The sequence below is a fragment of the Salmo trutta genome, chromosome 28, assembly GCF_901001165.1.
Source record: "Salmo trutta chromosome 28, fSalTru1.1, whole genome shotgun sequence".
Classification (NCBI taxonomy): Eukaryota; Metazoa; Chordata; class Actinopteri; order Salmoniformes; family Salmonidae; genus Salmo; species Salmo trutta.
This window is the reverse complement of record NC_042984.1, coordinates 23,114,536-23,140,431: the sequence shown is the minus strand read 5'-3', so window position 1 is coordinate 23,140,431 and position 25,896 is coordinate 23,114,536. Positions and strand designations below refer to the sequence as shown.

The following is a 25,896-nucleotide window of genomic DNA, read 5'->3' as shown; positions in this document are numbered from 1 at the left end:
GACTGGGAGGTGGGATCATTGTCAGAAGGAGATGGAGACAGTGGAACAATTTCTACTTTAGTGCCAGCAATATAGGAGGGAAAGGGAGCGATTTGTTATTAGATTTAAGGAGAAATGGGGTTGAAAAGCCAAGATGAAGTGAACTGCTCGGGATATCTTCAGTGGATGTACTATTTCATTATGCATTTCAATTTTGGGTAGGATTCAGACCTTTCCTGTCACTGGTCCACACTCCAGTCCAGTAAGTAATGCACCTTAAAGTTGGTTGACAACCGCCATAAAATATCCACAGAAGAAGAATCTTAGCACTGTTGAGGCTATAACCCATAGGAATCCCAAACCAGGTGACTATTTTGACAACTTTATAATGGCAGAAGCATGTTGGAAGCCCTCAATGGCACTGCCCATGCTAAAACCACAGTTTCTAAACCCAGAGAAACAACATTACGAAACTTCCGAGAACGCTTGCAAAACAGACCAAACAGACTAGGCTGGGGTTTGAGAAGTCAATGAGAGATGTGAAAAATACTTATTTGGTAATTCTAACCGATGTCTTCAAGGGATACTTTCGGATTTTGGCAACAAGGACCTTTATCTACTACCCCAGAATCAGATAAACTTGTGGATAACATCTATGCCCATTTATAAAAGTAATATTTCAATATATTAATATTACTTATGTTTTACGTACATTACATATGGAAAGTATTCAGACCCCTTGACTTTTTCTACATTTTGTTAAGTTACAGCCTTACTCTAAAATTGATGAAATTGTTTTTTCCCCGTCAATCTACACACAATACCCAATAATAACAAAGCAAAAAGAGGTTTAAAAATTTAGCAAATGTATTACTGTCACGCCCTGACCGGGTGAACTCAGGTGTTTTGGGTCAGGGTGGTTTATGTTGGGTGGTTTTCCTGTGTTTGTTTTCTGTTTTGCGTTGGAGCCTTGTGTTGGCTCTATTGGGGAGTATTTCTATGTTGGTTTCTGTCTTCCCAATCAGAGACAGCTGTCGCTAGTTGTCTCTGATTGGGATCTCATTTAAGTTCATTTTCCCCCACGCTGTTCGTGGGGAATTGTATTTGCATTGCTATTCGTAGCCTGTGAAGCTGTTCGTTCGTGGTATCGTTTATTGTTTTGCTGGTTCACCGTTCTAATAAAAATGATGATGAACCAAACCTCCGCTGCGCCTTGGTCCCTCTATAACGACGAACGTTACAGAATTCCCCACCGAACCAGGACCAAGCAGCGGGAGGAAAAGGAGCGCGAGAGATGGGCTCGCGAGGGAAAGGAGTTCTGGACCTGGGAGGAGATCATGTCGGGGAAAGGACCCTGGCGGACGGACTCCCAGGTCGAGGAGGAAAAGCCAGCCGGTAGACGGAGTCGCAGGCGGCGGTCGAGGAGGCCCGGAAAACAGCCCCAAGAAAATTTTGGGGGGGGGCTAATGGGGTGGTCCGGTAGGGCAGAGGAAGAGCCCAGACCACTGCTCTCGTGGGGGATGACGGCGGAGGAAGAGACGAGGATGAGGCAGTTGATTGAGGACCTGCAGAGGGAAGATCTGGAGGAGGAGCCCTGGTATGCGGAGTTGCGCGCTGTGTCGCCAGTGCGCCCGCACAGCCCAGTGCGTCCGGTGGACAGACCCAGCACATGCCGTGCTAAGATGGGAATCCAGCCGGGACGAGTGGCTAAACCAGCTCCACGCTACAGGTCACCTATACGTGTTCACAGTCCTGTCTGGCCCGTCCCTGCTCCCCGCACCAAGCCCACGGTGCGTGTCCACAGTCCTGTCCGGCCCGTCCCTGCTCCCCGCTCCAGGCCACGGGAAGCGGAGTTGCGCGGTGTGTCGCCAGTGCGCCCGCACAGCCCGGTACGTCCGGTGGACATGCCCAGCACATGCCGTGCTAGGATGGGCATCCAGCCAGGACGAGTGGCTAAACCGGCTCCACGCTTCAGGGCACCAGTACGTGTTCACAGTCCTGTCTGGCCCGTCCCTGCTCCCTGCACCAGGTTAGTGGTGCGTGTTCCCAGTTCTGTCCGGCCCGTTCCTGCTCCCCGCACCAGGTTAGTGGTGCGTGTCCCCAGTCCTGTCCGGCCCGTTCCTGCTCCCCGCACCAGGTTAGTGGTGCGTGTCCCCAGTCCTGTCCGGCCCGTCCCTGCTCCCCGCACCAAGTCAGTGGTGCGTGTCCCCAGTCCTGTCCGGCCCGTCCCTGCTCCCCGCACCAGGTTAGTGGTGCGTGTCCCCAGTCCTGTCCGGCCCGTCCCTGCTCCCCGCACCAGGTTAGTGGTGCGTGTCCCCAGTCCTGTCCGGCCCGTCCCTGCTCCCCGCACCAGGTTAGTGGTGCGTGTCCCCAGTCCTGTCCGGCCCGTCCCTGCTCCCCGCACCAGGTTAGTGGTGCGTGTCCCCAGTCCTGTCCGGCCCGTTCCTGCTCCCCGCACCAAGTCAGAGGTGCGTGTTCCCAGTCCTGTCCGGCCCGTTCCTGCTCCCCGCACCAGGTTAGTGGTGCGTGTCCCCAGTCCTGTCCGGCCCGTCCCTGCTCCCCGCACCAAGTCAGTGGTGCGTGTCCCCAGTCCTGTCCGGCCCGTCCCTGCTGCCCGCACCAAACCAGTGGTGCGTGTTCCCAGTCCGGCACGGCCCGGGTCCGGTCCACCGGTGCCCAATCCTGTTCCGGGCGACGGCTCCGCTCCAGAGCCTGGGCATGCCGCTCCACAGTGGTCCAGTCCGGGCCAGAGGGGTAGGGCTAAGGTGGAGGCGGGGGGGAGAACACGCCCGGGGCCAGAGCCTCCACCGAGGGTGAGGCGCCCACCCGGATTCCCCCCCCTAATAGACTTAAGTTTGGTGCGCCGGGAGTACGCACCGTTGAGGGGGGGGTACTGTCACGCCCTGACCGGGTGAACTCAGGTGTTTTGGGTCAGGGTGGTTTATGTTGGGTGGTTTTCCTGTGTTTGTTTTCTGTTTTGCGTTGGAGCCTTGTGTTGGCTCTATTGGGGAGTATTTCTATGTTGGTTTCTGTCTTCCCAATCAGAGACAGCTGTCGCTAGTTGTCTCTGATTGGGATCTCATTTAAGTTCATTTTCCCCCACGCTGTTCGTGGGGAATTGTATTTGCATTGCTATTCGTAGCCTGTGAAGCTGTTCGTTCGTGGTATCGTTTATTGTTTTGCTGGTTCACCGTTCTAATAAAAATGATGATGAACCAAACCTCCGCTGCGCCTTGGTCCCTCTATAACGACGAACGTTACAATTACATATAAAAACTTGAAAGTTTTACATTATTATTCAGACCCTTTACTCAGTACTTTTCTGAAGCACCTTTGGCAGTGATTACAGCATCGAGTCTTTTGGAGTATGACGCACAAGCTTGACTCACCTGAAATGGCGCCGGAGAGGATGGCTGATATTTTACGTGCTCCTGACCAACTTATTTTGTTGATTTTTTTGCATTGTTTGTAACACATTTTTGTAACTTATTTTGTACATAATGTTGCTGCTACCATCTCTTATGACCGAAAATAACTTCTGGACATCAGAACAGCAATTATTCAGCACGAACTGGAAGAAGCTTTTTCCTTTAACGAGTCCGACGAGAAGGATATACTGCTTTCACGGGAACAAGCCCAATTCCCCGTCATTTGTGTGAAGAGAAGATGGAGAAATAGGGGGCGGAGGTCGGGCTGCCTTCTGAGAATTCGTAGGCGAGCGAGTACCAATTCGAGTTCCAATTCTATTGGCAAACATGCAATCATTGGAAAATAAAATCGATGAACTACGAGCAAGATTAAACTACCAAAGGGACATTAAAAACTGTAATATCTTATGTTTCACCGAGTCGTCGCTGAATGACGACATGAACAACATACAGCTGACGGGTTTTACACTGTATCGGCAGGATAGAACAGCAGCCTCTGGTAAGACAAGGGGTGTCGGTCTATGTATATTTGTAAACAACAGATGGTGCACAATATCTAAGGAAGTCTCAAGGTTTTGTTCGCCTGAGGTAGAGTATCTCATGATAAGCTGTAGACCACACTAACTACCTAGAGAGTTTTCATCTGTATTTTTCGTAGCTGTCTACATACCACCACAGACCGATTCTGGCACAAAGACCACACTCAATGAGCTGTATACCGCCATAAGCAAACAGGAAACCGTTCATCCAGAGGTGGCGCTCCTAGTGGCCGGGGAATTTAATGCAGCGAAACGTAAATCTGTTTTACCTCATTTCTAACCGGAATGTAGAATGTGCAACCAGAGGAAAAAAATCTTGAGACCACCTTTACTCCACATAGAGACGCGTACAAAGCTCTCCCTCGCCCTTCATTTGCCAAATCTGACCAAAATGTAATCCTCCTGATTCCTGCTTACAAGCAAAAATTTAAACGGGAAGCACCAGTAACTCTGTCAATAAAAATGTGATCAGATGAAACAGATGCTAAGCTACAGGACTGTTTTGCTAGCACAGACTGGAAAATGTTCCGGGATTCTTCCGATGGCATTGAGGAGTACACCACATCAGTCACTGGCTTCATCAATAAGTACATTGATGACGTCATCCCCACAGTGACTGTACGTACATACCCCAACCAGAAGCCATGGATTAGAGGCAACATCGGCACTGAGCTAATGGGTAGCGATAACTCATTCAAGGAGCAGGACTCTAACCCGCAAGCTTATAAGAAATCCCGCCATGCCCTCCGACGAACCATCAAACAGGCAAAGCATCAAAACAGGACTAAGATCGAATCGTACTCCACCGGCTCCGACTCTCGCTGGATGTGGCAGAGCTTGCAAACTATTATAGACTACAAAGGGAAGCACAACCCAGAGTTGCCCAGTGACACAAGCCTACCAGACAAGCTAAACTACTTCTATGCTCGGTTCGAGGCAAGTAACACTGAAACATGCATGAGAGAATCAGCTGTTCCAGACGACTGTGTGATCACGCTCCCCGCAGCCAATGTGAGTAAGACCTTTAAACAAGTCAAAATTCACAAGGCCCGCAGGGCCAGACGGATTACCAGGACGTGTACTCCGAGCATGCGCTGACCAACTGGCAAGTGTCTTCACTGACATTTTTAACCTCTGTCTGAGTCTGCAATACCAACTTGTTTCAAGCACACCACCATAGTCCCTGCGCCCAAGAACACTAAGGTAACCTGCCTAAATGTCTACTGACCCGTAGCACTCACGTCTGTAGCCATGAAGTGCTTTGAAAGGCTGGTCATGGCACACATCAACACCATTATCCCAGAAACCCTAGACCCACTCCAATTTGCATACTGCCCCAACAGAGCCACAGATGATGCAATCTCTATTGCACTTCACAACACCTTTTCCCACCTGGACAAAAGGAACACCTACAGTTGAAGTCGGAAGTTTACATACACTTAGGGTGGAGTCATTAAAACTCGTTTTTCAACCACTCCACAAATTTCTTGTTAACAAACTATAGTTTTGGCAAGTCGGTTAGGACATCTACTTTGTGCATGACATAAGTCATTTTTCCAACAATTGTTTACAGACAGATTATTTCACTTATAATTCACTGTATCACAATTCCAGTGGGTCAGAAGTTTACATACGCTAAGTTGACTGGGCCTTTAAACAGCTTGGAAAATTACAGAAAATGATGTCATGGCTTTAGAAGCTTCTGATAGGTTAATTGACATCATTTGAGTCAATTGGAGGTGTACCTGTGGATGTATTTCAAGGACTACCTTCAAACTCTTTGCTTGACATCATGGGTAAATCAAAAGAAATCAGCCAAGACCTCAGTGTCACGACTTCTGCCGAAGTCGGCTCCTCTCCTTGTTCGGGCGGTGTTCAGCGGTCGACATCACCGGTCTTCTAGCCATCGCCGCTCCACTGTTCATTGTTCCATTTGTTTTGTCTTGTTTCCCCGCACACCTGGTTTACATTCCCTAATCACACTACATATATATTCCCTCTGTTCCCCCCATGTCTTTGTGTGGAATTGTTTTTGTTACATGTTTCGTGTTACGCGCCAGGCTGATTTTCCCCGGGTACCGTGTACCCGAGTGTGTTTAATTGTTTAACTTATGCATTATTGTGACTGTTGTCGCGCTTTGCACCTTTGCCATTTTGGCTGGAGGTTTTTGATGCAGTTGCGTCTGTCTGTTGTTACTTCTGCCAATTAAAGTGAACAACAGCAAAGAACCTTGTGAAGATGCTGGAGTAAACGGGTACAAAAGTATCTATGTCCACAATAAAACAAGTCCTATATCGACACAAGCTGAAAGGCCGCTTAGCAAGGAAGAAGCCACTGCTCCAAAACCGCCATGAAAAAGCCAGACTACGGTGGGAACATGGGGAAAGATCGTACTTTTTGGAGAAATGTCCTTTGGTCTGATGAAACAAAAACAGAACTGTTTGGCCATAATGACCATCGTTATGTTAGGAGGCTTGCAAGCCGAAGAACACCATCCCAAACGTGAAACACGGGGGTGGCAGAATCATGTTGTGGGGGTGCTTTGCTGCAGGAAGGACTGGTGCACTTCACAAAATAGATGGCATCATGAGGGGGGAAAATTACGTGGATATATTGAAGCAACATCTCAAGACATCAGTCAGGAAGTTAAAGCTTGGTCGCAAATGGGTCTTCCAAATGGACAATGACCCCAAGCATACTTCCAAAGTTGTGGAAAAATAGCTTAAGAACAACAAAGTCAAGGTATTGGAGTGGCCATCACAAAGCCCTGACCTCAATCCCATAGAAAGTTTGTGGGCAGAACTGAAAAAGTGTGTGCGAGCACGGAGGCCTACAAACCTGACTCAGTTACACCAGCTCTGTCAGGAGGAATGGGTCAGAAATCACCCAACTTATTGTGGGAAGCTTGTGGAAGGCTACCCGAAACGTTTGACCCAAGTTAAACAATTCAAAGGCAATGCTACCAAGTACTAATTGAGTGTATGTAAACTTCTGACCCACTGGGAATGTGATGAAAGAAATAAAAGCTGATAATAAATCGTTCACTCTACTGTTATTCTGACATTTCACATTCTTAAAATAAAGTGGTGATCGTAACTGACCTAAGACAGGGAATTTGTACTAATATTAAATGTCAGGAATTGTGAAAACTGAGTTTAAATGTATTTGGCTAAGGTGTGTGCAAACTTCTGACTTCAACTGTATGTGAGAATGCTATTCATTGACTACAGCTCAGCATTCAACACCATAGTGCCCTCAAAGCTCATCAATAAGCTAACGACCCTGGGACTAAACACCTCCCTCTGCAACTGGATCCTGGACTTCTTGACGGGCCGCCCCCAGGTGGTAAGGGTAGGTAACAACACATCCGCCATGATGATCCTGAACATGGGGGCCCCTCAGGGGTGCGTGCTCAATCCCCTCTTGTACCCTCTGTTCACACATGACTGCGCGGCCAGGCACAACTCCAACACCACCATTAAGTTTTCCGATGACACAACGTAGGCCTGATCACTTTCAACGAGGAGACAGCCTATAGGGAGGAGGTCTGAGTCCTGGCCGTGTGGTGCCAGGACAACATCCTCTCCCTCAATGTGATCAAGACAAAGGAGATGATCGTGGACTACTGGATAAAGAGGACTGCGCACGCCTCCATTCTCATCGACAGGGCTGTAGTGGAGCAGGTTGAGAGCTTCAAGTTCCTTGGGGTCCACATCACCAACAAACTAACATGGTCCAAGCACACCAAGACAGTCGTGAAGAGGGCATGACAAAACATACTCCCCCTCACGAGACTGAAAAGATTTGGGTACTCAGAACCTCAAAAGGTTCTACAGCTGCACCATCGAGAGCATTCTGACTGGTTGCATCACTGCCTGGTATGGCAACTGCTCGGACTCCGACTGCAAGGCACTACAGAGGGTAGTGCGTACGGCCCAGTACATCACTGGGGCCAAGCTTCCTGCCATGCTGGACCTCCATACCAGGTGTTGTCAGAGGATGGCCCTAAAAATTGTCAGACTCCAGCCACCCTAGTCATAGACTGTTCTCTCTGCTACCGCATGGCAAGAGGTACCGGAGCACCAAGTCTAGGTTCAAGAGGCTTCTAAACAGCTTCTACCCCCAATCCATAAGACTCCTGAACATCTAATCAAATGGCTACCCAGACTACCCAGATCCCGAGTCACCTGGAGCAGGTTTTCATCAAGGATCTCTCAGTACGAAAAAAAAAAAAAAAAAATGTATGAAATGAAATGTAAGTCGCGCTGGATAAGAGCGTCTGCTAAATGACTAAAATGTAAAATGTACTTTGATCCGTTCATCTTTGCCTAGATCCTGACAAGTCGCATGATGCTGCCACCACCATGATTCCCCATAGGGATGGTGCCAGGTTTCCTCTAGACGTGACGCTTGGCATTCAGGCCAAAGAGTTCAATCTTGGTTTCATCAGACCAGAGAATCGTTTTTCTCATGGTCTGATAGTCTTTAGATACCTTTTTGGCAAAAACCAAGCGTGCTGTCATGTGCCTTTTACTGAGGAATGGCTTCCGTCTGGCCACTCTACAATGAAGGCCTAATTTGTTGGAGTGCTGCATAGATGGTTGTCCTTCTGAAAGGTTCTCTCATCTCCACAGAGGAACATCTCCACAGAGGAACTCTAGAGCTCTGTCAGAGTGACCATCGAGTTCTTGGTCACCTCCCTGACCAAGGCCCTTCTCCCCGATTGCTCAGTTTGGCCGGGGTGGCCAGCTCTAGGAAAAGTCTTGGTGGTTCCAAACTTCTTCCATTTAAAAAAAATGGAGCCCACTGTGTTCTTGGGGACCTTCAATGCTGCAGACATTTTTTGGTACCCTTCCCCAGATCTGTGCCTCGACACAATCCTGTCTCTGATCTCTACGGACAATTCCTTCGACCTCATGGCTTGGTTTTTTCTCTGACATAAACTGTGGGACCTTATATAGACAGGTGTTTGCCTTTCCAAATCATGTCCACTCAATTGAATTTACCACAGGTGGACTCCAATCAAGTTGGAAAACATCTCAAGGATGATCAATGGAAACAGGATGCACCGTAGCTCAATTTCGAGACTCATAGCAAAGTGTCTGAATACTTATGTAAATAAGGTATTTCCGTTATAGTTTTTTTTATACATCTGCAAAAATGTCTAAAAACGTGTTTTCGCTTCATTATTATGGGGTATTGTGTGTAGATTGATTTTAATCTATTTTAGAATAAGGCTGTAATGTAACAAATGTAGAAAAAGTCAAGGGGTATGAATACTTTCCGAAGGCACTATATATCAGGATTTTATGCTCATATATACAGATGGATCAAAAGATCCATGGACAGGTATCACTGGGTCAGCCTTTGCTGTACAGGGAAGCGGTTTTGCAGTAAGGAAACATATTACAGACCACCTGGCTGTATGCATTGCAAAACTGATGGCTGTACTTTTGGCCTTGCAGTGAGTGATGGAAGTCAAGCCAAACAGAATAGATATATGCTCTGATTCATGTACTGTGTTGATGAGTATGCAAACACTTAGCTCATATAGCAGCTATATGAGGTACTCCAAATTCCTGCACGGGTGAGACAGATGGGTGTCCAGAGGTTTTTGCTTGGGTCCCAGCCCATGTGGGGGTGAAAGGAAATGAGGAAGTAGATATGCTAGCTAAACAGGCCTTTAGGAGAAAGAATGTGGAGTAAAACATTTTAAGAGTGTCTCAACATTTTTAAGAGAAACGGAACTGGCACGTAGGATTTACTTCCTTCCTGTCTCTGGCCCACACTCCAGTACAGTAGGTGGCGGTAATATACCATAAAGTTGGATGCCAACCGCAGATAAACACCACAGAAATAGTATGCGTGCACGCCACCTTGTTTCGGTCACGTGAGACGATTACGAATATGGTGGAAGTGTATTTCTTGAAGTGAAGCCGCAAAAGAACCAAAACAGACCGGGATATTAAGGAAAGTTGCCTGTCACGTCTTGAACTTCTTCTGCCCTTGGATTCGGGTAAGCATAACATCCGAGGTGGAAAGTCCTCAACCACAATATTTAGCCTAAACACTGGGTCAGCCAGCCACGACACAGGCTAGCCTGCCAGCTTTTTATTTATTTTTTGTATTTCGTGCACTTGTGTTGTCACGAGTAGTTGTGTGTAACCCATTCATAGATGGTATAACTATTCATAAGTTGCCAGCTGATATGTAACACGTGAACAACACAAATATTGCATCCAATCTCTATTCCGGAGCAGAACGTAAATAACATTTCGCTAGTTAGCAGATAGCTGAGTTCCAAGGTTGTAATTTCACTCGTTTTGAGTTAGACAACATCTAATTTAGCCACTCAGCCTCCTAGGCTAAACGCGTTAGCCTTCTTCCTTGTCAAACATGTCATACACTTTGCCTTTTGCTAATGTCATGCGACTTATGGTTAACATCAAATCCTAGCGATGGCAAACAATCATAGTTAGCTATGTTTATGTTCTCCAGACATATTGTTAATGCGTAAAATGACGTTGGGGTTTTCTTGCTGTCATCCAGTCACATGGGTTCATAAAGCATACTGTCATTTCAACAACCCCACCCTGCCAATTTGTTTGAACTGAGGGGTGGGACTCGGTAAATGTAGCGAACCTTTCACAGTGCATTGTTGGTAATGATTTGTAAGGAGGAAGTTTGGCATTTCTAAGTTGTATTCTTCAAGAAACAAAGCTCTTCCTGGAATGTTGCACTCTAACCAATACTTTAAAAACAAGTTAAACATGCCTGTGTGTATATTATACTGAACAAAAATATAAATGCAACAATTTCCAAGATTTTATTGAGTTACAGTTCATAGAAGGAAGTCATTCAATTGAAAAACATTCATTGGGACCTCATCTATGGATTTCACGACTGAGCAGGGGTGAGGCCATGGGTGGTCCTGAGAGGGCATAGGCCCACCCACTGGGGATCTAAGCCCAGCCAATCAGAATGAGTTTTTTTCCCCACAAAAGGGCTTTTATTACAGACAGAAATACTTCTCAGTTTCATCAGCTGGCGGGGTCGCAGGTCTCAGACGATCCCGCAAGTGAAGAAGCCATATCGGTAGGTCCTGGGCTGGCGTGGTTACAAGTGGTCTGCGGTTGTGAGGCTAGTTGGACGTACTGCCAAATTTTCTAAAATAAATATTTTATTTCAGCCCATGAAACATGGGACCAACAATTATATTTTTGTACAGTATAGTTGCTTTTGTCAGTTCTTATGTTAACTATTAACTTGGTAGTGCGTTAGCTAAACCCAAAGACATAACCTAACCAAAACAGTAGTTTATGTGGAAAGATAGTCGTAGCCTACTAGCCTTGTCAACAAGAACCTCAGCGGCAGAGCTTTCCTGAGGTCGTGTACAGTTGCTTAAGCTGCTATTTAGCCTTTAATCAGGACCTTTTCGTCTAACCTTGGCAATACTTAATTCGTTCTCGATTTGGAAGTCACCGGTATCTAAACTCCCAATGCTAGTTTCAGGGGGAAAGTTGGAATTTATTTATGCCCTGTTAATAAATTAAATACGTTTTTGCTGCATGAAGTAATCCAACAAGACTAGATGGCGGTGTATACCTTGTCGGGTTATTTCATGGATAAAAATGTATTTTAATTTAATTAAGGAGCATTTTCTAATTTCCAACTTTCCCCCTGCAACTAGCCATGGGAGTTTAGAAGACTTTTGTTGTTAGAAAATCTCTCTTTTGAATAGTTCAACATACCAGCTACAACAGTAAATGTTACATAGCTGTATTATCTACTTAGCCTTGCATTGTGTAACAATGTAACATAATGTAGATACAAAAATGGTTGAACTGCAGCTTTTAACACTGACAAGGGACTTGTGACTCGAGAATAAAGGACTGACTCGTACTCGAAACCTAGGGACTTGATACTTGATTAGGATTCATGGTTTATTGACTTGACTACTGCCATCAGCTAGGCTACTTCTAGCCCTGAAGCAGGACTAGGTTGAAACATTACAAATAGTCCTATCCTGTGGTTTAGGCATTCCAAAATTCACAACCACCTGTTATCAACTCTAATAGCCTAGGCTGTGTTTCCACTTTTTTTATTCATTTGTGCATTATCTCATATTTAGCTGAGGGAGGTAATCATTGGCTTATGATGAGTCTGATCCTGGTCATAGCAGATGAGTTTCTGACTAGTGAGTTACCTGGCACACAAAGCAGTCGCTCACTGTAGGCCCAGGATCAGCAGTAATAAATTATTAACTCCGGGTACAGCCAAAGTTAGTTTGTCAAGAGCTTTTTCCTCTCGTCTGCACAGGGGAGAAAGGCAAGGAACATACTTTTGTGTAATATAGTGTATGTAGACACTGCTTCAAATGAGTGGATTCTGCTATTTCAGCTGCACCTGTTGCTGACAGGTGTATAAAATCGAGCACACAGCCATGTAATCTCCATAGACAAACATTGACAGTAGAATGGCCTTACTGAAGCGCTCAGTGACTTTCAACGTGGCACCGTCATAGGATGCCACCTTTCATTGGTCCTGGTCAACTGTAAGTGCTCTTATTGTGACATGAAAACATCCAAGAGCAACATCGGGTAAACCGCGAAGTGTTAGGCCACAGAAGCTCACAGAACGGGAACTGTGAGTGCTGATGCGCGTAAAAAATGTCCCTGGAAGCATGTCAGCATAACTGTTTTGTCAGGAGCTTTATGAATTGGGTTTCCATGGCCGAGCAGCCGCACACAAGCCTAAGATCACCATGCGCAATGCCAAGTGTCGGCTGGAGTGATGTTAAGCTTGACGCCATTAGACTCTGGAGCAGTGGAAACGCCTTCTCTGGAGGGATGAATCACGCTTCACCATCTGGCAGTCCGACGGACAAATCTGGGTTTGACGGATGTCAGGAGAACGCTACCTGCCCCAATGCATAGTGCCAACTATAAAGTTTGGTGGAGGAGGAATAATGGTCTGGGGCTGTTTTTCATGGTTCGAGCTAGGTCCCTTAGTTCCAATTAAGGAAAATCTTAACGCTAAAGCATACAATGACATTCTAGACTATTCTGTGCTTCCAACTTTGTGGCAAGAGTTTGGGGAAGTCCCTTTCCTGTTTCAGCATGACAATGCCCCTGTACACAACACAAGTTCCATACAGAAATGTTTTTTTGAGATCAGTGTGGAAGAACTTGGAATGGCTTGAACAGAGCCTTGACCTCAACCCCATCAAACACCTTTGGGACGAATTGGTACGCCGACTGCGAGCCAGGTCTAATCGCCCATGATTTTGGAATGATATGTTCGAGCAGGTGTCCACATACCTTTGGTCATGTACTGTGCATTCGGAAAGTATTCAGACCCCTTGACTTTTTCCACATTTTGTTACAGCCCTATTCTAAAGTTGATTCAATAGTCCCCCCCCCCCCCTCAAATCTACAGAAAATATCCCATAATGACAAAACAAAATGTATTAAAAATAAAAATGAAAAATCATATTTACATAAGTATTCAGACCCTTTACTCAGTACTTTGTTGAAGCACCTTTGGCAGCAATTACACCCTTTTTGGATATGACGCTACAAGATTGGCACACCTGTATTTGGGGAGTTTCTCCCATGCTTCTCTGCAGATCCTCTCAAGCTCTGTCAGGTTGGATGAGGAGCATCACTGCACAGCTCTTTTCAGGTCTCTCCAGAGATGTTGGATCGTGTTCAAGTCTGGGCTCTGGCTCAGGCACTCAAGGACATTCAGAGACTTGTCCCAGAGCCACTCCTGCATTGTCTTGGCTGTGTGCTTAGGGTCATTGTCCTGTTGGAAGGTGAACCTTTGCCCCGGTCTACTGTCCTGAGTGCTCTGGAGTGTTCATCTTTCCCTCAATCGTGACTTCTCTCCCAATCCCTGCCACTGAAAACATCCCCACAGCATGATGCTGCCTCCATGCTTCACTGTAGGGATGGAGCCAGGTTTCCTCCAGATGTGATGCTTGGCATTCAGGCCAAATAGTTCAATCTTGGTTTCATCAGACCAGAGAATCTTGTTTTCTCCTGGTTTGTTTTGGCAAACTTCAAGAGGGCTGTCATGTGCCTTTTACCGTGGAGTGGCTTCCGTCCTGCCACTCTACGCAAAAGGCCTGATTGGTGGAGTGCTGCAAGGTTCTCCCATCTCCACAGAGGAACTCTAGAGCTCTGTCAGTGACAGTTCTTGGTCACCTCCCTGACCAAGGCCCTTCTCCCCCGATTGCTCAGTTTGGAAGAGTGTTGGTGGTTCCAAACTTCTTCCATTTCAGAATGATGGAGGCTTATATGTTCTTGGGGAGTGGGGTGGTATCACACTCGAGGCATTTTCCAGAGAACAGTTATTTGTAGTTGGGCAATTCCACAGTAACAGAGTGACACTGGGACTTTTTCACTTTAAAATACATCTCAAACAAACCAATGATTGTGAAGTTGTCACTCTGTTACTGTGGAATTACCTAAATAACTCTTAAGATGTATAGTTATAAGATTCCTAACTTGGTAAGTTTGACACCGACTTCCATATACAGTCGTATGAAAACGTTTGGGCACCCCTGACAATTTCCATGATTTCCATTTATAAATAATTGGTTGTTTGGATCAGCAATTTCATTTTGATCTATCAAATAACTGATGGACACAGTAATATTTCAGTAGTGAAATTAGGTTTTTTGGATTAACAGAATGTGCAATATGCATCAAAACAAAATTAGACAGGTGCATAAATTTGGACACCCCAATAGAAAAATCACATCAATATTTAGTAGAGCCTCCTTTTGCTAAAATATCAGCCTCTAGATGCTTCCTATAGCGTTTAATGAGATTCTGGATGAAGGTATTTTGGACCATTCCTCCTTACAAAACATCTCCAGTTCAGTTAGGTTTGATGGTTGTCGAGCATGGACAGCCTGCTTCAAATCATCCCACAGATTCTCAATGATATTTTGGTCTGGGGACTGGGATGGCCATTCCAGAACATTGTACTTGTTCCTCTGCATAAATGCCCGTGTAGATTTTGAGCAGTGTTTTGGGTCGTTGTCTTGTTGAAATATCCAGCCCCGGCGTAACTTCAACTTTGTGACTGATTCTTCAACATTATTCCCAAGAATCTGCTGATATTGAGTGGAATCCATGCGACCCTCAACTTTAACAAGATTCCCAGTACCGGCACTGGCCACACAGCCCCACAGCATGATGGAACCCCCACCAAATTTTACTGTGGGTAGCAAGTGTTTATCTTGGAACGCTGTGTTCTTTTGCCACCATGCATAACGTCCCTTGTTATGACCAAATAATTAAATCTTTGTTTCATCAGTCCACAGCACCTTATTCCAAAATGAAGCTGGCTTGTCCAAATGTGCGTTTGCATACCTCAAGCGACTCTGTTTGTGGCGTGTGTGCAGAAAAGGCTTCTTCCGCATCACTCTCCCATACAGCTTCTCCTTGTGCAAAGTGCGCTGAATTGTTGAACGATGCACAGTGACACCATCTGCAGCAAGATGATGTTGTAGGTCTTTGGAGGGGGTCTGTGGGCTGTTTTTGACCGTTCTCACCATCCTTCGCCTTTGCCTCCGATATTTTACTTGGCCTGCCACTTCTGGCCTTAACAAGAACTGTGCCTGTGGTCTTTCATTTCCTCACTATGTTCCTCACAGTGGACACTGACAGCTTACTTCTCTGCGATAGCTTTTTGTAGCCTTCCTCTAAACCATAATGTTGAACAATCTTTGTTTTCAGGTCATTGAGAGTTGTTTTGAAGCCCCCATGTTGCCACTCTTCAGAGGAGAGTCAAAGAGAACAACAACTTGCAATTGGCCACCTTAAATACCTTCTCTCATGATTGGATGCACTTTGTCTATGAAGTTCAAGACTTAATGAGCTCACCAAACCAATTGTGTGTTCCAATTAATCAGTGCTAAGTAGTTACAGGTATTCAAATCAACAGAATGACAAGGGTGCCCAAATTTTTGCATAGCCTATTTTTCACATCTGATTTAATTTCATACAACTTAATATTGCTACACTAAAAATCTTTGTCTGGACAATACCCCAGGACTCAGCTTTTATTAGAAAATTAATGGCATGCCACTGTGATCATTTTCTGTGACGACAGAGTAAATTATTATACATCGTCAGAGGGGTGCCCAAACTTTTTCATACGACTGTACTTATAGAGAAGACTAGCCTAGTCAGAGAATGGTAGGTACAAGCATAACTGTGTTACACCTTTTAACTAATAGCAATATAATTTCATTACCATTCAAAAGAGGTCTGTGTTAGTTGCTGGGTGGTAATAGTGTAACTAACAGAGTGCTGACCATGATATTTTGTTGTTCCATTACAATCAGATAACATCACATTTAGATAAACTCACTGTAATATCATTAAGCATCTCTCACAAGGCACTGAACACAAATGTTATGTCTAGACAGAGGATAGAAAGGCTGGAACTTGCATTGCATGCAATGTGCGTTGGGCCATTGAATGTTTGACTGAGTGTGGTGTTTGTTGCAGGTATGTCATGGCCTCCAGCATTGCTAAACCAGGCCCTGGGAATGGCTACCCCATGAAGGCACAACTGCAAATTATGGGTAGGTTCTTAATCCTGATCCTTGTCATTTATTTTGGGTGTTGAAGGGCTTAGTCCATACCAAACATAGAAAACTCTCTCTCAGGGTGTGGGCGATGTTCATAAAACAGAATTGACTCGACGTGCCCTATAATATAGTAATATGTCAATTAGCAGATGCTTTTATCAAAAGCGACTTAGTCGTGTGTGCATACATTTTTATGTATGTATGGGTGGTGAAATCAAAGCCACTACCCAGGCGTTGCAAGCACCGTGACTACTAACTGAGCTGCTGTCAAACAAACTTCTAGCTCTGCCTTAATTCACAACACTCTTCATCTCCTCAGTGCTATCAGCAAAACTGAAAGAGAACAAGAAGAACTGGTTTGGCCCCAGTCCATATGTTGAAGTTGCAGTTGACGGCCAGTCCAAAAAGACCGAAAAATGCAACAACACCCACAGTCCCAAATGGAAGCAGCCGCTCACAGTGTAAGTTGTCGTCGTGTTATTGTTGACAGTCAGTGTTGAGAACAAGGAACAGCCGCCTATTAATTTAACGAGTACAAATTCTCTCGCAAGTGTACAGGGTTGACTGAGGATCCACTCATGATTTAGTAGTGCCAAGTGCCAACACATCCACACAATCAATCCCTTCTTTATATAGCTCTGGAGTCTTACTCTGCAGTCCCTTCTTAATTTAAAGTCCCTCTCCAATTTCAGTATGTCTTGGTGTGGAGAATTCAGAGCAGTTATACTATGGTTGAGTAAGCTGATGCGCTTCCATAACTGTCTTTTCCTGCAAATATTCAGGGTTTAAGTAGGCAGCTGTTATAGTGGGCATGGACACTTGCTTCTATTTGTCTCCATGCTAACTCTGTTTGTTTTGTCTTCAGATATTTGAAAATAATTGACTATTTCGTGTCTGATAAACTCTCATCTAAAATGTATTCTATATTCCCAGTGAATTAACCAATGTAATCTTCATTGTATGTTTTTCTTGTATCTCGGCAATAGAATTGTCACTCCTTTCAGCAAGCTCATCTTCCGGGTATGGAGTCACCAGACCTTGAAGTCGGACGTATTGTTAGGCATGGCAACTTTGGAGGTCAGCGACACACTCAAATCCAACGACATGAATAGTGAGTGCCTTCCTTGTGTCATGTTATGCATACCTTGCTTGGCTGTGTGATAAGGGCCTGTACTGTGTCTGTGCTCTTTCTCTCTTACATAACACAGCCACAAGCACCTCCCTCTGCTTTGACTGTGTGATGTCACAGATCAGAGGCAGATGAGAGATTACTTCCCCTTCATAAAGAGTTCATTCAGTCCCCTGCCAATTTTCTAAATGCATTTAAGACAAACCAGATTGAACATATCACACCAGTCTCCTATTTTGACAAAGCAGTAAACAATGACAGCTTAGTTTTGGAGTAGGGTAATTACTCTGTTTCTTATGGCTGGATATTTGTTTGACTCTCCTTGTATTCCTTTTACGGGAATGATCTCTCCATGACTTTTTTTCCACTAGTTTGTTGAAGATATATTTCATAAGGTGACAACAGAGATAATCATTGGTCATAGCCTATGTGGTATACTATCCAAGCAGTTCTTTACTGTCCCTCTTGTGTCCCAAACTCAAGGTTATCATCCTGGTGCAAAGTGGCAGGATGACTCAAAGTGCTGATAAAGGCTTTTGACAGACAGGGAGCTGAGTGGAAGGAGTGTTTTTATTACATAACCAATAGTGCTGGGAATTGCCAGGGACCTTACGATACGACGTTGTCATGATACTTAGGTGTTGATATGTATTGCGATTGGATCTTGTGATTTTATTGCAACTCGATATTCCAAACATATTGCTCACCATATATCTGCTGCAGAGGGACAAGAGAGAGCCATGAGAAAATGAGTTTTGATCAGTCATGGAAATTAAAGTGCAGAAAACAAATTGGCTCCCTATTTAAAAAGAAGATGGAGAACAAGCTATGACGGAAAAATACTATAGTTTTGGTGCACATACAGCCAACTAGCGCAAACATAATATTCAGCTTATTGACAATACGATTTTTTGTCAAAAATAATATCTAGATTTGTAACTAGATTCTTTCCCCCATCTCTGATAACCAATGATTTTGTTCCATGGTGTTTTTCCTTCAGTCTCTGAGGTGGTGCAGACCCTGCAGCTGAGTGCAGACAAAGACCAGATAGATGTGGTGGGGGACCTGTCTGTCTGCCTGGACGGCATGCAAGTCGACCCAGAGATGTTTGCCTCTGCTGCCGAGGCCAACAGCCGAAGTGCGTCTGCTCTGTGCAATGTTATCTGCACTGTTATCTGTATTGATTTATGGGGGAAAGTTGTGGTTTTCCCAACCTGCCCAGAAAATAAGCTCCAGCTTCCCGTCAGTATGTTCAGTTCACAACTCTATGTTTGTGTTTCTGATCCCAGGTACGTCAAATGGGGAATCGCAACACAACGGGGATCATGATGTGAGGTAAGCCTATTATTCCTGGTTACTGTGGTAATGATGGTCTTGCTTATGGACAGAGTTAATATTTGACCTTGTGGCAGGCGGAGTAGAGACGGCTCTCCTTCTGTGGATGGTTTGGAGCAAAGAGCTTCCCCAACTGGGCGTGCGGTCGCAGTGAACGGCACAGGGTCTCCCGCTCTGTCAGCTGGGGGCTCCAAGGGGAATCCTCTACGGCCCCCCAGGCCCTCCCGACCCCCACCACCCACCCCGCGCAGACCAACCTCCTCTCCAGGTGAGTGGGTCAACCTCTTAGCCCATCTTAAACCAACACTAATGCTCCTGGGGATTTTATGGTATTTTGCTTTATGCATTTGTCAGATAATGTGGCAGAAAACAACCATTTAGTGTCGTTTTCTCAAACTCACTCAATCTTTTTTCTCATTCACTGGTTTTCGGCAGCATCCTCTAATAGTTCCATACCAACTGAAGGAAGCGATGGCCCCAGCTCAGAAACCCCAGTCCGTATGCCTGCACCTGCAGTACCAGCCGCAGACCCCAATGCCCCACCCCCTACACACGACCAGAGCCAAGCAATAGCAGCCAGACAAGCAGCCAGTGTTACCCCAGGCCCCCCCAGAGTCCCCACTGTCGCTGCAGGCCCACTGCTTCCCGGGTAAGGGTCAAGCCACCCATATTGATCGGTCTGGCAGTAACACTCAGTCAGTCAGTTAGTGGTGTCAATACAACTCTCAGGAGTTCATCTGACTTATGTTCTGTTAAACTGAAGATGTAAGCAAGAGAGCTGTTTGAAATATGTCTGCTGTGACTGCTTACCAACTGCAATTACCTGTTATTATTGCTCTAGGGTTACATAGTCTCATAATTTTTATACTTTAACGCTATACTCTAGACTGTTTTTTTAAGTGTTAACATTTTCTTTGAATCGCGTTTTGCTGTGAAGATGGGAGCAGAGGGTGGATCAGAACGGAAGGCTGTATTTTGTAGATCATGTGGAAAAGAGGACAACGTGGGAGCGGCCTGAGCCGCTACCTTCTGGGTAACTCCCCTTACATATCCTGTGTCTTCATACTCAACTCAAACTACAATGTACATTCTACATGCAGTATTCAAATGCATTTTTCCTACCCCTGTATTAACACAGAGAATAGTGTCTTTGTTACTAGAGGATACTAAATGCCAAAGCTCTTATACAGTCTCCCCTGTTCCTCTTTGCCCTGTGTGTAGGTGGGAGCGGCGAGTGGACCCCATGGGCAGGGTCTACTTTGTAGACCACATCACCAGAACTACCACCTGGCAACGGCCCACCATGGAGACGGTACGGAACTATGAACAGTGGCAGCACCAACGCAACCAGCTACAGGGTGCCATGCAGCAGTTCAACCAGCGCTTCATATTTGGGGCGAATGGGGTAAGTGGGAACTCTATGACTGGTCAAATCAAGTGTTCAGTTCCTTCAATAACAGTACTGAACAGTTGTGAAACACTCAACAGATGAAGATTTAAAATAAATGGGGCAAGCTGCTATTTTCACTGTGTGACATGATAATGTCATCAAATGGATTGTGTAATTTACAGGAAGTTTATTAGGAACAAAATAACTAAAGGGGATGCTACCTCACACCTGGCTTTATTTAGCCAAATGAGCTAGCTGGCTAGCCAGACATAATATTATCTTCCAAGAACTGCTCTAACTATGAAATGGAATTAATTGGGCCTTGCTGTAGTGTCCAGACAATCTATTAGTGTTTATGTGTCAGCCTTATCAGATTGTCTGTTTCTCTTAATTCTTTACATATTGTGCTGTAAACAGTTTCCCCTTTTTCAGTTGGTGATACTTAACCAATCTTGATCAGTTGAATTTTTTAACTTTGTTCAAATATTATTCCTTATTTTCTCTGGTGCACTGAAGCTCCAGGACCAGGTTCCAGCCACTGAGAATAAGCAGTTTGATCCCCTGGGCCCGCTGCCACATGGATGGGGTAAGATCTCACTCACTACCTCACAGATTAATTCAAAGTTTTCTAGAATTTTTCATGAATTGATTTACGTCCTCAGAGAAAAGAACTGACAGCAACGAGAGAGTGTACTTTGTCCAACACACCACACGGACTACACAGTGGGAGGACCCTCGCACTCAGGGGTGAGAAGTTCATCTGTGCTACTCTTAGTGCAGATATGTATTCTAACATCTACTTTTAACCTCAGTGGGGGCTATCCTGGCAAGATTAGCTCAGCCCCTGGATCTAGTACTCTCCACATGCCCATGTGCTGGAACTGAAGTGTTAATTCAAATATTGTGCAGATCTGTGTCTGACTCTTGGTCCTAGTGATGACACTCTCTCTCTCAGGCTGCTGAATGAAAAGCCTCTTCCAGAGGGCTGGGAGATGAGGTTCACTGTCGACGGCATCCCATACTTTGTGGACCACAACAGGAGAGCCACTACATACATCGACCCTCGCACTGGAACATCCTCACTGTACGTCACAAGATTCCATTCACTTGATATAAAAGCATTGGGCTACCACTCTGACTAAACCATTTTTCTTGAGGCCATATTTTAGACTAAAACTAGGTTGTATGTAGCAAACCCAGTTCTGTTTGAGACTAGTTTTGACCTAAAACAGACTGGTGATGGAAGTGTTGCTATTAATAACAGCCCTTTCTTTATGTTCTAAAAACGGCAAATAAGGATGACTAAAATGGGCTGAACCGATACTGTACTGTCTATCTTTAAGTATTCTAATGAGCCGCACCTGAGGGATGATGGTGTACTGTCAACATGACTGCTCTCTGTGCAGTAGTTACTTTGCTTAGCTCTATTCCCCAACTAACAGGAATGACTTGTTTGGTGCCTTTCACAGGACTGAGGTTATTGATATTTTCCCTCTAGCTGTTTCAGTCTGCTCACATGTAGCATGTTTTGGCTGAAATAATTGTCGTTATCTAATCATTTGTTATTTCTGAAGAGTAGTGACATACCATTGTCTGTCTGGGGTCTATGATTTGACATTATTGTATAGTTCTCATAACCTATAGTAAAAGCCAGGTAATCTGACAGGACTGGTTTTGGCCATAATGTGTGCCTTGTTCCTTCTCTCTTACTATAAAACAGTGAAAACGGGCCCCAGATTACTTACGTTCGAGACTTTAAAGCCAAAGTCCAGTACTTCAGATTCTGGTGCCAGGTAGGTGTCATGCCTTCTGAGTTTGAGTGATTAAACATTGTCATTGTTTTTATGATCAACAGAACCACATGAATTCTAATACATTGACCCAATTAAATGAAAATGATGACCTGTTATTTCTGTTGGCCCGTTCTGAAAGAAGTCACATGCTTCAAAATCACTTATGATTTCCTCTTCTTCTTGTCCAGCAATTGTCAATGCCTCAGCACATCAAGATCACTGTCACCCGCAAAACCCTGTTTGAGGACTCGTTCCAACAAGTGAGTAAACATCCTCCCACATGATCATGTTGACACTGACATATGTTGTCCATATTAATTTGACTCTTTCCGGTGTAGATAATGAGCTTCAATGCACAGGACCTCCGCAGGAGACTATGGATCATATTCCCTGGGGAAGAAGGCCTCGATTATGGTGGGGTGGCAAGGTAAAGCTCTAATGTGCTCTTGTACAGTCATTGCACTCCAATAAACAATACGTCATTGTAGTGATAAAGTTGCCTTTGGTCAAGGTTTCAGCTATTTGAATTGCCTTGTAAAATATCCTAGATAAGTGGTTGTCTACCAGTTATTTGATCACGTTATAAAGTATGGCGTTAGCTGGATGCTTGCAGAGAGGTATTGTGATGAGTTATCAATTTCTTCCTCTGTAGGGAGTGGTTTTTCCTGCTGTCTCATGAGGTGCTGAACCCCATGTACTGCCTATTTGAATATGCTGGGAAGGACAACTACTGCCTGCAGATCAACCCTGCCTCATACATCAACCCTGACCACCTCAAATACTTTAAATTCATTGGACGCTTCATCGCTATGGTAACTATTTTGAGTCACTAAGTTCAACTTTTTCTACTGCAATGTGATGTTTGCAAGTGCAAAGATCTGATGCGGTTCTATATTTTTAGATGTTAACCTCCTGATCTCTTTCCCCAGGCTCTTTTCCATGGGAAGTTCATTGACACAGGCTTCTCGCTGCCGTTCTACAAGCGCATGCTGAACAAGCCATGGGCACTGAAAGATCTAGAGTCCATTGACACAGAATTCTACAATTCTCTTATCTGGATTAAGTGAGTCTTCTGCGGAAGCTGTACTGATATTAACTTTGTTTGTAACGGATGTTAATGTTTGTTCAATGTTTTGGTCCCATTTTTCTTAATGAAAGAGTTGTTTTCTGTGTTAAGTCGCTGACACATGTCTTTTGTCATCTTTTTGTGTACTTCAGGGAGAATGACATTGAGGAGTGTGGCCTGGAGATGTACTTCTCTGTGGACAAAGAGATTCTGGGTGAAATCACCACTCATGAGCTCAAGCCGGATGGTGGCGAGGTCCTGGTCACTGAGGAGAACAAGGGGGAGTATATTAGGTCTGTCTCAGCGTATGGCCGCCTTCTCCCCTCTTGGTACCTCTGAACTCTTTTCACTACTGTCCTGGTGTGTGGTGCCTTGATGGTCTGCGTTTCTCCCCCAGGCTTGTAGCAGAGTGGAGGTTGTCCAGAGGTGTGGAGGAGCAGACCCAAGCCTTCTTTGAGGGTTTCAACGAGGTCCTCCCACAGCAGTACCTGCAGTACTTTGACGCCAAAGAACTGGAGGTATGAGTCTTAGTTTGGCCTACTTATTTACACCAGGTTCCCAATATTCACTCTGGTAAAGATCAGTTGTTCCAACGCATGTTCCATTGAACCAATTGTGACGTATTCACTTCCTGCAGGTGATGCTGTGTGGGATGCAGGAGATCGACCTGACAGACTGGCAGAGGAACACCATCTACAGACACTACGCACGCAGCAGCAAGCAGGTCCTCTGGTTCTGGCAGGTCAGTGTTACTACTCACCTGTGCTACAGTCAGAAGCCACATCTCCTCAGTATCATTACATTCAGATCATGCACGAAAGAACATGCCTGGACATACTGTACCCTCCTGTACTTTCCATCCAGCTCATCAAAGAGATGGACAACGAGAAGCGGATGAGGCTCCTCCAGTTTGTCACAGGCACCTGTCGCCTTCCTGTTGGAGGCTTTGCTGACCTATTGGGTAAGTTTGAGGCTGTTCCTTCCCCTCATGGGTGGATAACAAATACAATCTGCAGAGGTAAAAGATAATGAAACATAACATTGTGCCCTTTTTACCTGTAAGTAGATGGGTTAGTGACTTACATATTTGGTTTTGTAGGGAGCAATGGCCCGCAGAAGTTCTGCATTGAGAAGGTGGGAAAGGAGAACTGGCTGCCCAGAAGTCACACCTGGTGAGTAGTGTATGGAAGAGTCAAGGTTAAAACGGAGTAAAGGCTTCATTCGACAGATAACGAACCTGCCCCTATTTTCCCCTTTTCTAGCTTCAATCGATTGGATCTGCCTCCTTACAAAAGCTATGAGCAGCTGAAGGAGAAATTGATGTTTGCGATTGAAGAGACTGAGGGCTTTGGGCAGGAGTGATCTAGCAACCGATCGATAGACACAGGAGTGTGGTCTTCGTTTGTCAGTGTTTTAGCCAGGGAGCCTCTCGAAGACTGGCATCTGTGTAAGCGTGTTTGTGCGTGCGTGCTGTTGAAGGGAGAGACCTTGCTCTAAAATATTGGAAGCATATTAGAGGTGGTTATTGATCCACAAGAGTAAACTGCTCCCGTCTCATAGAATCTGTGCCCCCCCCCCCCCCCCTCCTCATGCATTAACGCTGGAAACTCACCCTCAATAACATCATATCATATACGAGACAGGATTATCAACAGCATCGGTCCCACCACTGACTTTGAGGAAAATGTTGTAATTTCATCAGAAATAAAATTCTTACGTCTGATAAGACAATGGGAAGATCCAGAAGGTGCAATGCACATGCTTTAAAATAGAACAGTTCTTCTGTTCAAGGCTCCTTAGCATTTATCTGTGAATCAATAAAATATTGCACGGGACAATATTGGCCCCTATATTTATAAAGGTACATGGATGTGGCTCTACTATGACCCTAGTTTTATAGGGCATTGTGACATGATAAAATGTAATCTCTTTAAATATTCTGGGGAAAAGGAAGTGTGAAATGTTTGTCTCCAGAATATTGCCTTGATGTCTTGGCTGATTTGAGATTTAACCAAGTTGTGTGCTGAGGTTGTGCCTGTGAAGACTAAACCGGTAGCTTTTAAAAGAGATTTTTTAAACAAACTGATTTATCCATTTTATATTAATGGGAGATGTTTTTCTGGCCGTGGCAAAGGCATGGGAACGTCGGTGAGAATACATTTTGTTTGATTTTCTGGGTTGATTTTGAATGGAAATCCTAGGGAAATGAATGTGTAAATAATGATAATTTATGGTGCATTGCAAATAAAAAGTCAGCTCCTATTTTTGTTTCCAGATTTATCCTTAATGCAACTTAAACTGCTCTCCCTGTATATGAAACCATGTTGTAAATTGTGTTAATAACAAATTAATTTCATTTTGTAAAATAAAAATAGCGTTTAGTGATAAGGGGTGTATTGTGAAACACAATTTGAAAGATTTTTTTCCCCCTGTTTTGATTTATGTACATTATGAATTTGTGTAAAAAAAAATTATAAAAAATATCAAATTAATTCTATGGGTTTAGTGTTTTTCCTTTTGTGGTGTTACTGTGGTAGTGACGTCAGTGAAGAAATCTAAACAATCTAGTTAAACGAGTGAAACGGCTTCAAATCATGGCTATCCATTTTGAATATTTTCATTTTAG

The 25,896-nt window shown here is 44.7% G+C and overlaps 1 protein-coding gene across 1 annotated transcript; it reads left to right on the top strand.

Annotated features, from left to right (window-relative positions):
* Positions 1-9,811: 9,811 nt before the first annotated feature.
* Positions 9,812-25,759, top strand: LOC115165833 (E3 ubiquitin-protein ligase Itchy). The gene is made up of 24 exons (XM_029719250.1): positions 9,812-9,963; positions 16,475-16,551; positions 16,877-17,018; positions 17,544-17,668; positions 18,687-18,824; positions 18,976-19,021; positions 19,099-19,289; positions 19,457-19,670; positions 19,959-20,054; positions 20,243-20,426; positions 20,928-20,997; positions 21,074-21,158; positions 21,367-21,495; positions 22,132-22,204; positions 22,393-22,464; positions 22,543-22,631; positions 22,857-23,016; positions 23,134-23,267; positions 23,423-23,563; positions 23,668-23,788; positions 23,908-24,012; positions 24,135-24,231; positions 24,370-24,442; positions 24,533-25,759. Exons 2-24 carry the CDS (start codon positions 16,482-16,484, stop codon positions 24,630-24,632), a joined length of 2,655 nt encoding a protein of 884 aa, XP_029575110.1. The 5' UTR covers positions 9,812-9,963; positions 16,475-16,481; the 3' UTR covers positions 24,633-25,759.
* The last annotated feature ends 137 nt before the right edge of the window (positions 25,760-25,896 follow it).

Coding starts and splice junctions, on each gene's coding strand:
- LOC115165833 (XM_029719250.1), top strand. CDS start 16,482: ATGGCCTCCAGCATTGCTAAACCAGGCCCTGGGAATGGCTACCCCATG. Junction 21,496..22,131: donor CGCACTGGAACATCCTCACT/GTACGTCACAAG, acceptor ACTATAAAACAG/TGAAAACGGGCCCCAGATTA. Junction 22,205..22,392: donor ACTTCAGATTCTGGTGCCAG/GTAGGTGTCATG, acceptor CTTCTTGTCCAG/CAATTGTCAATGCCTCAGCA.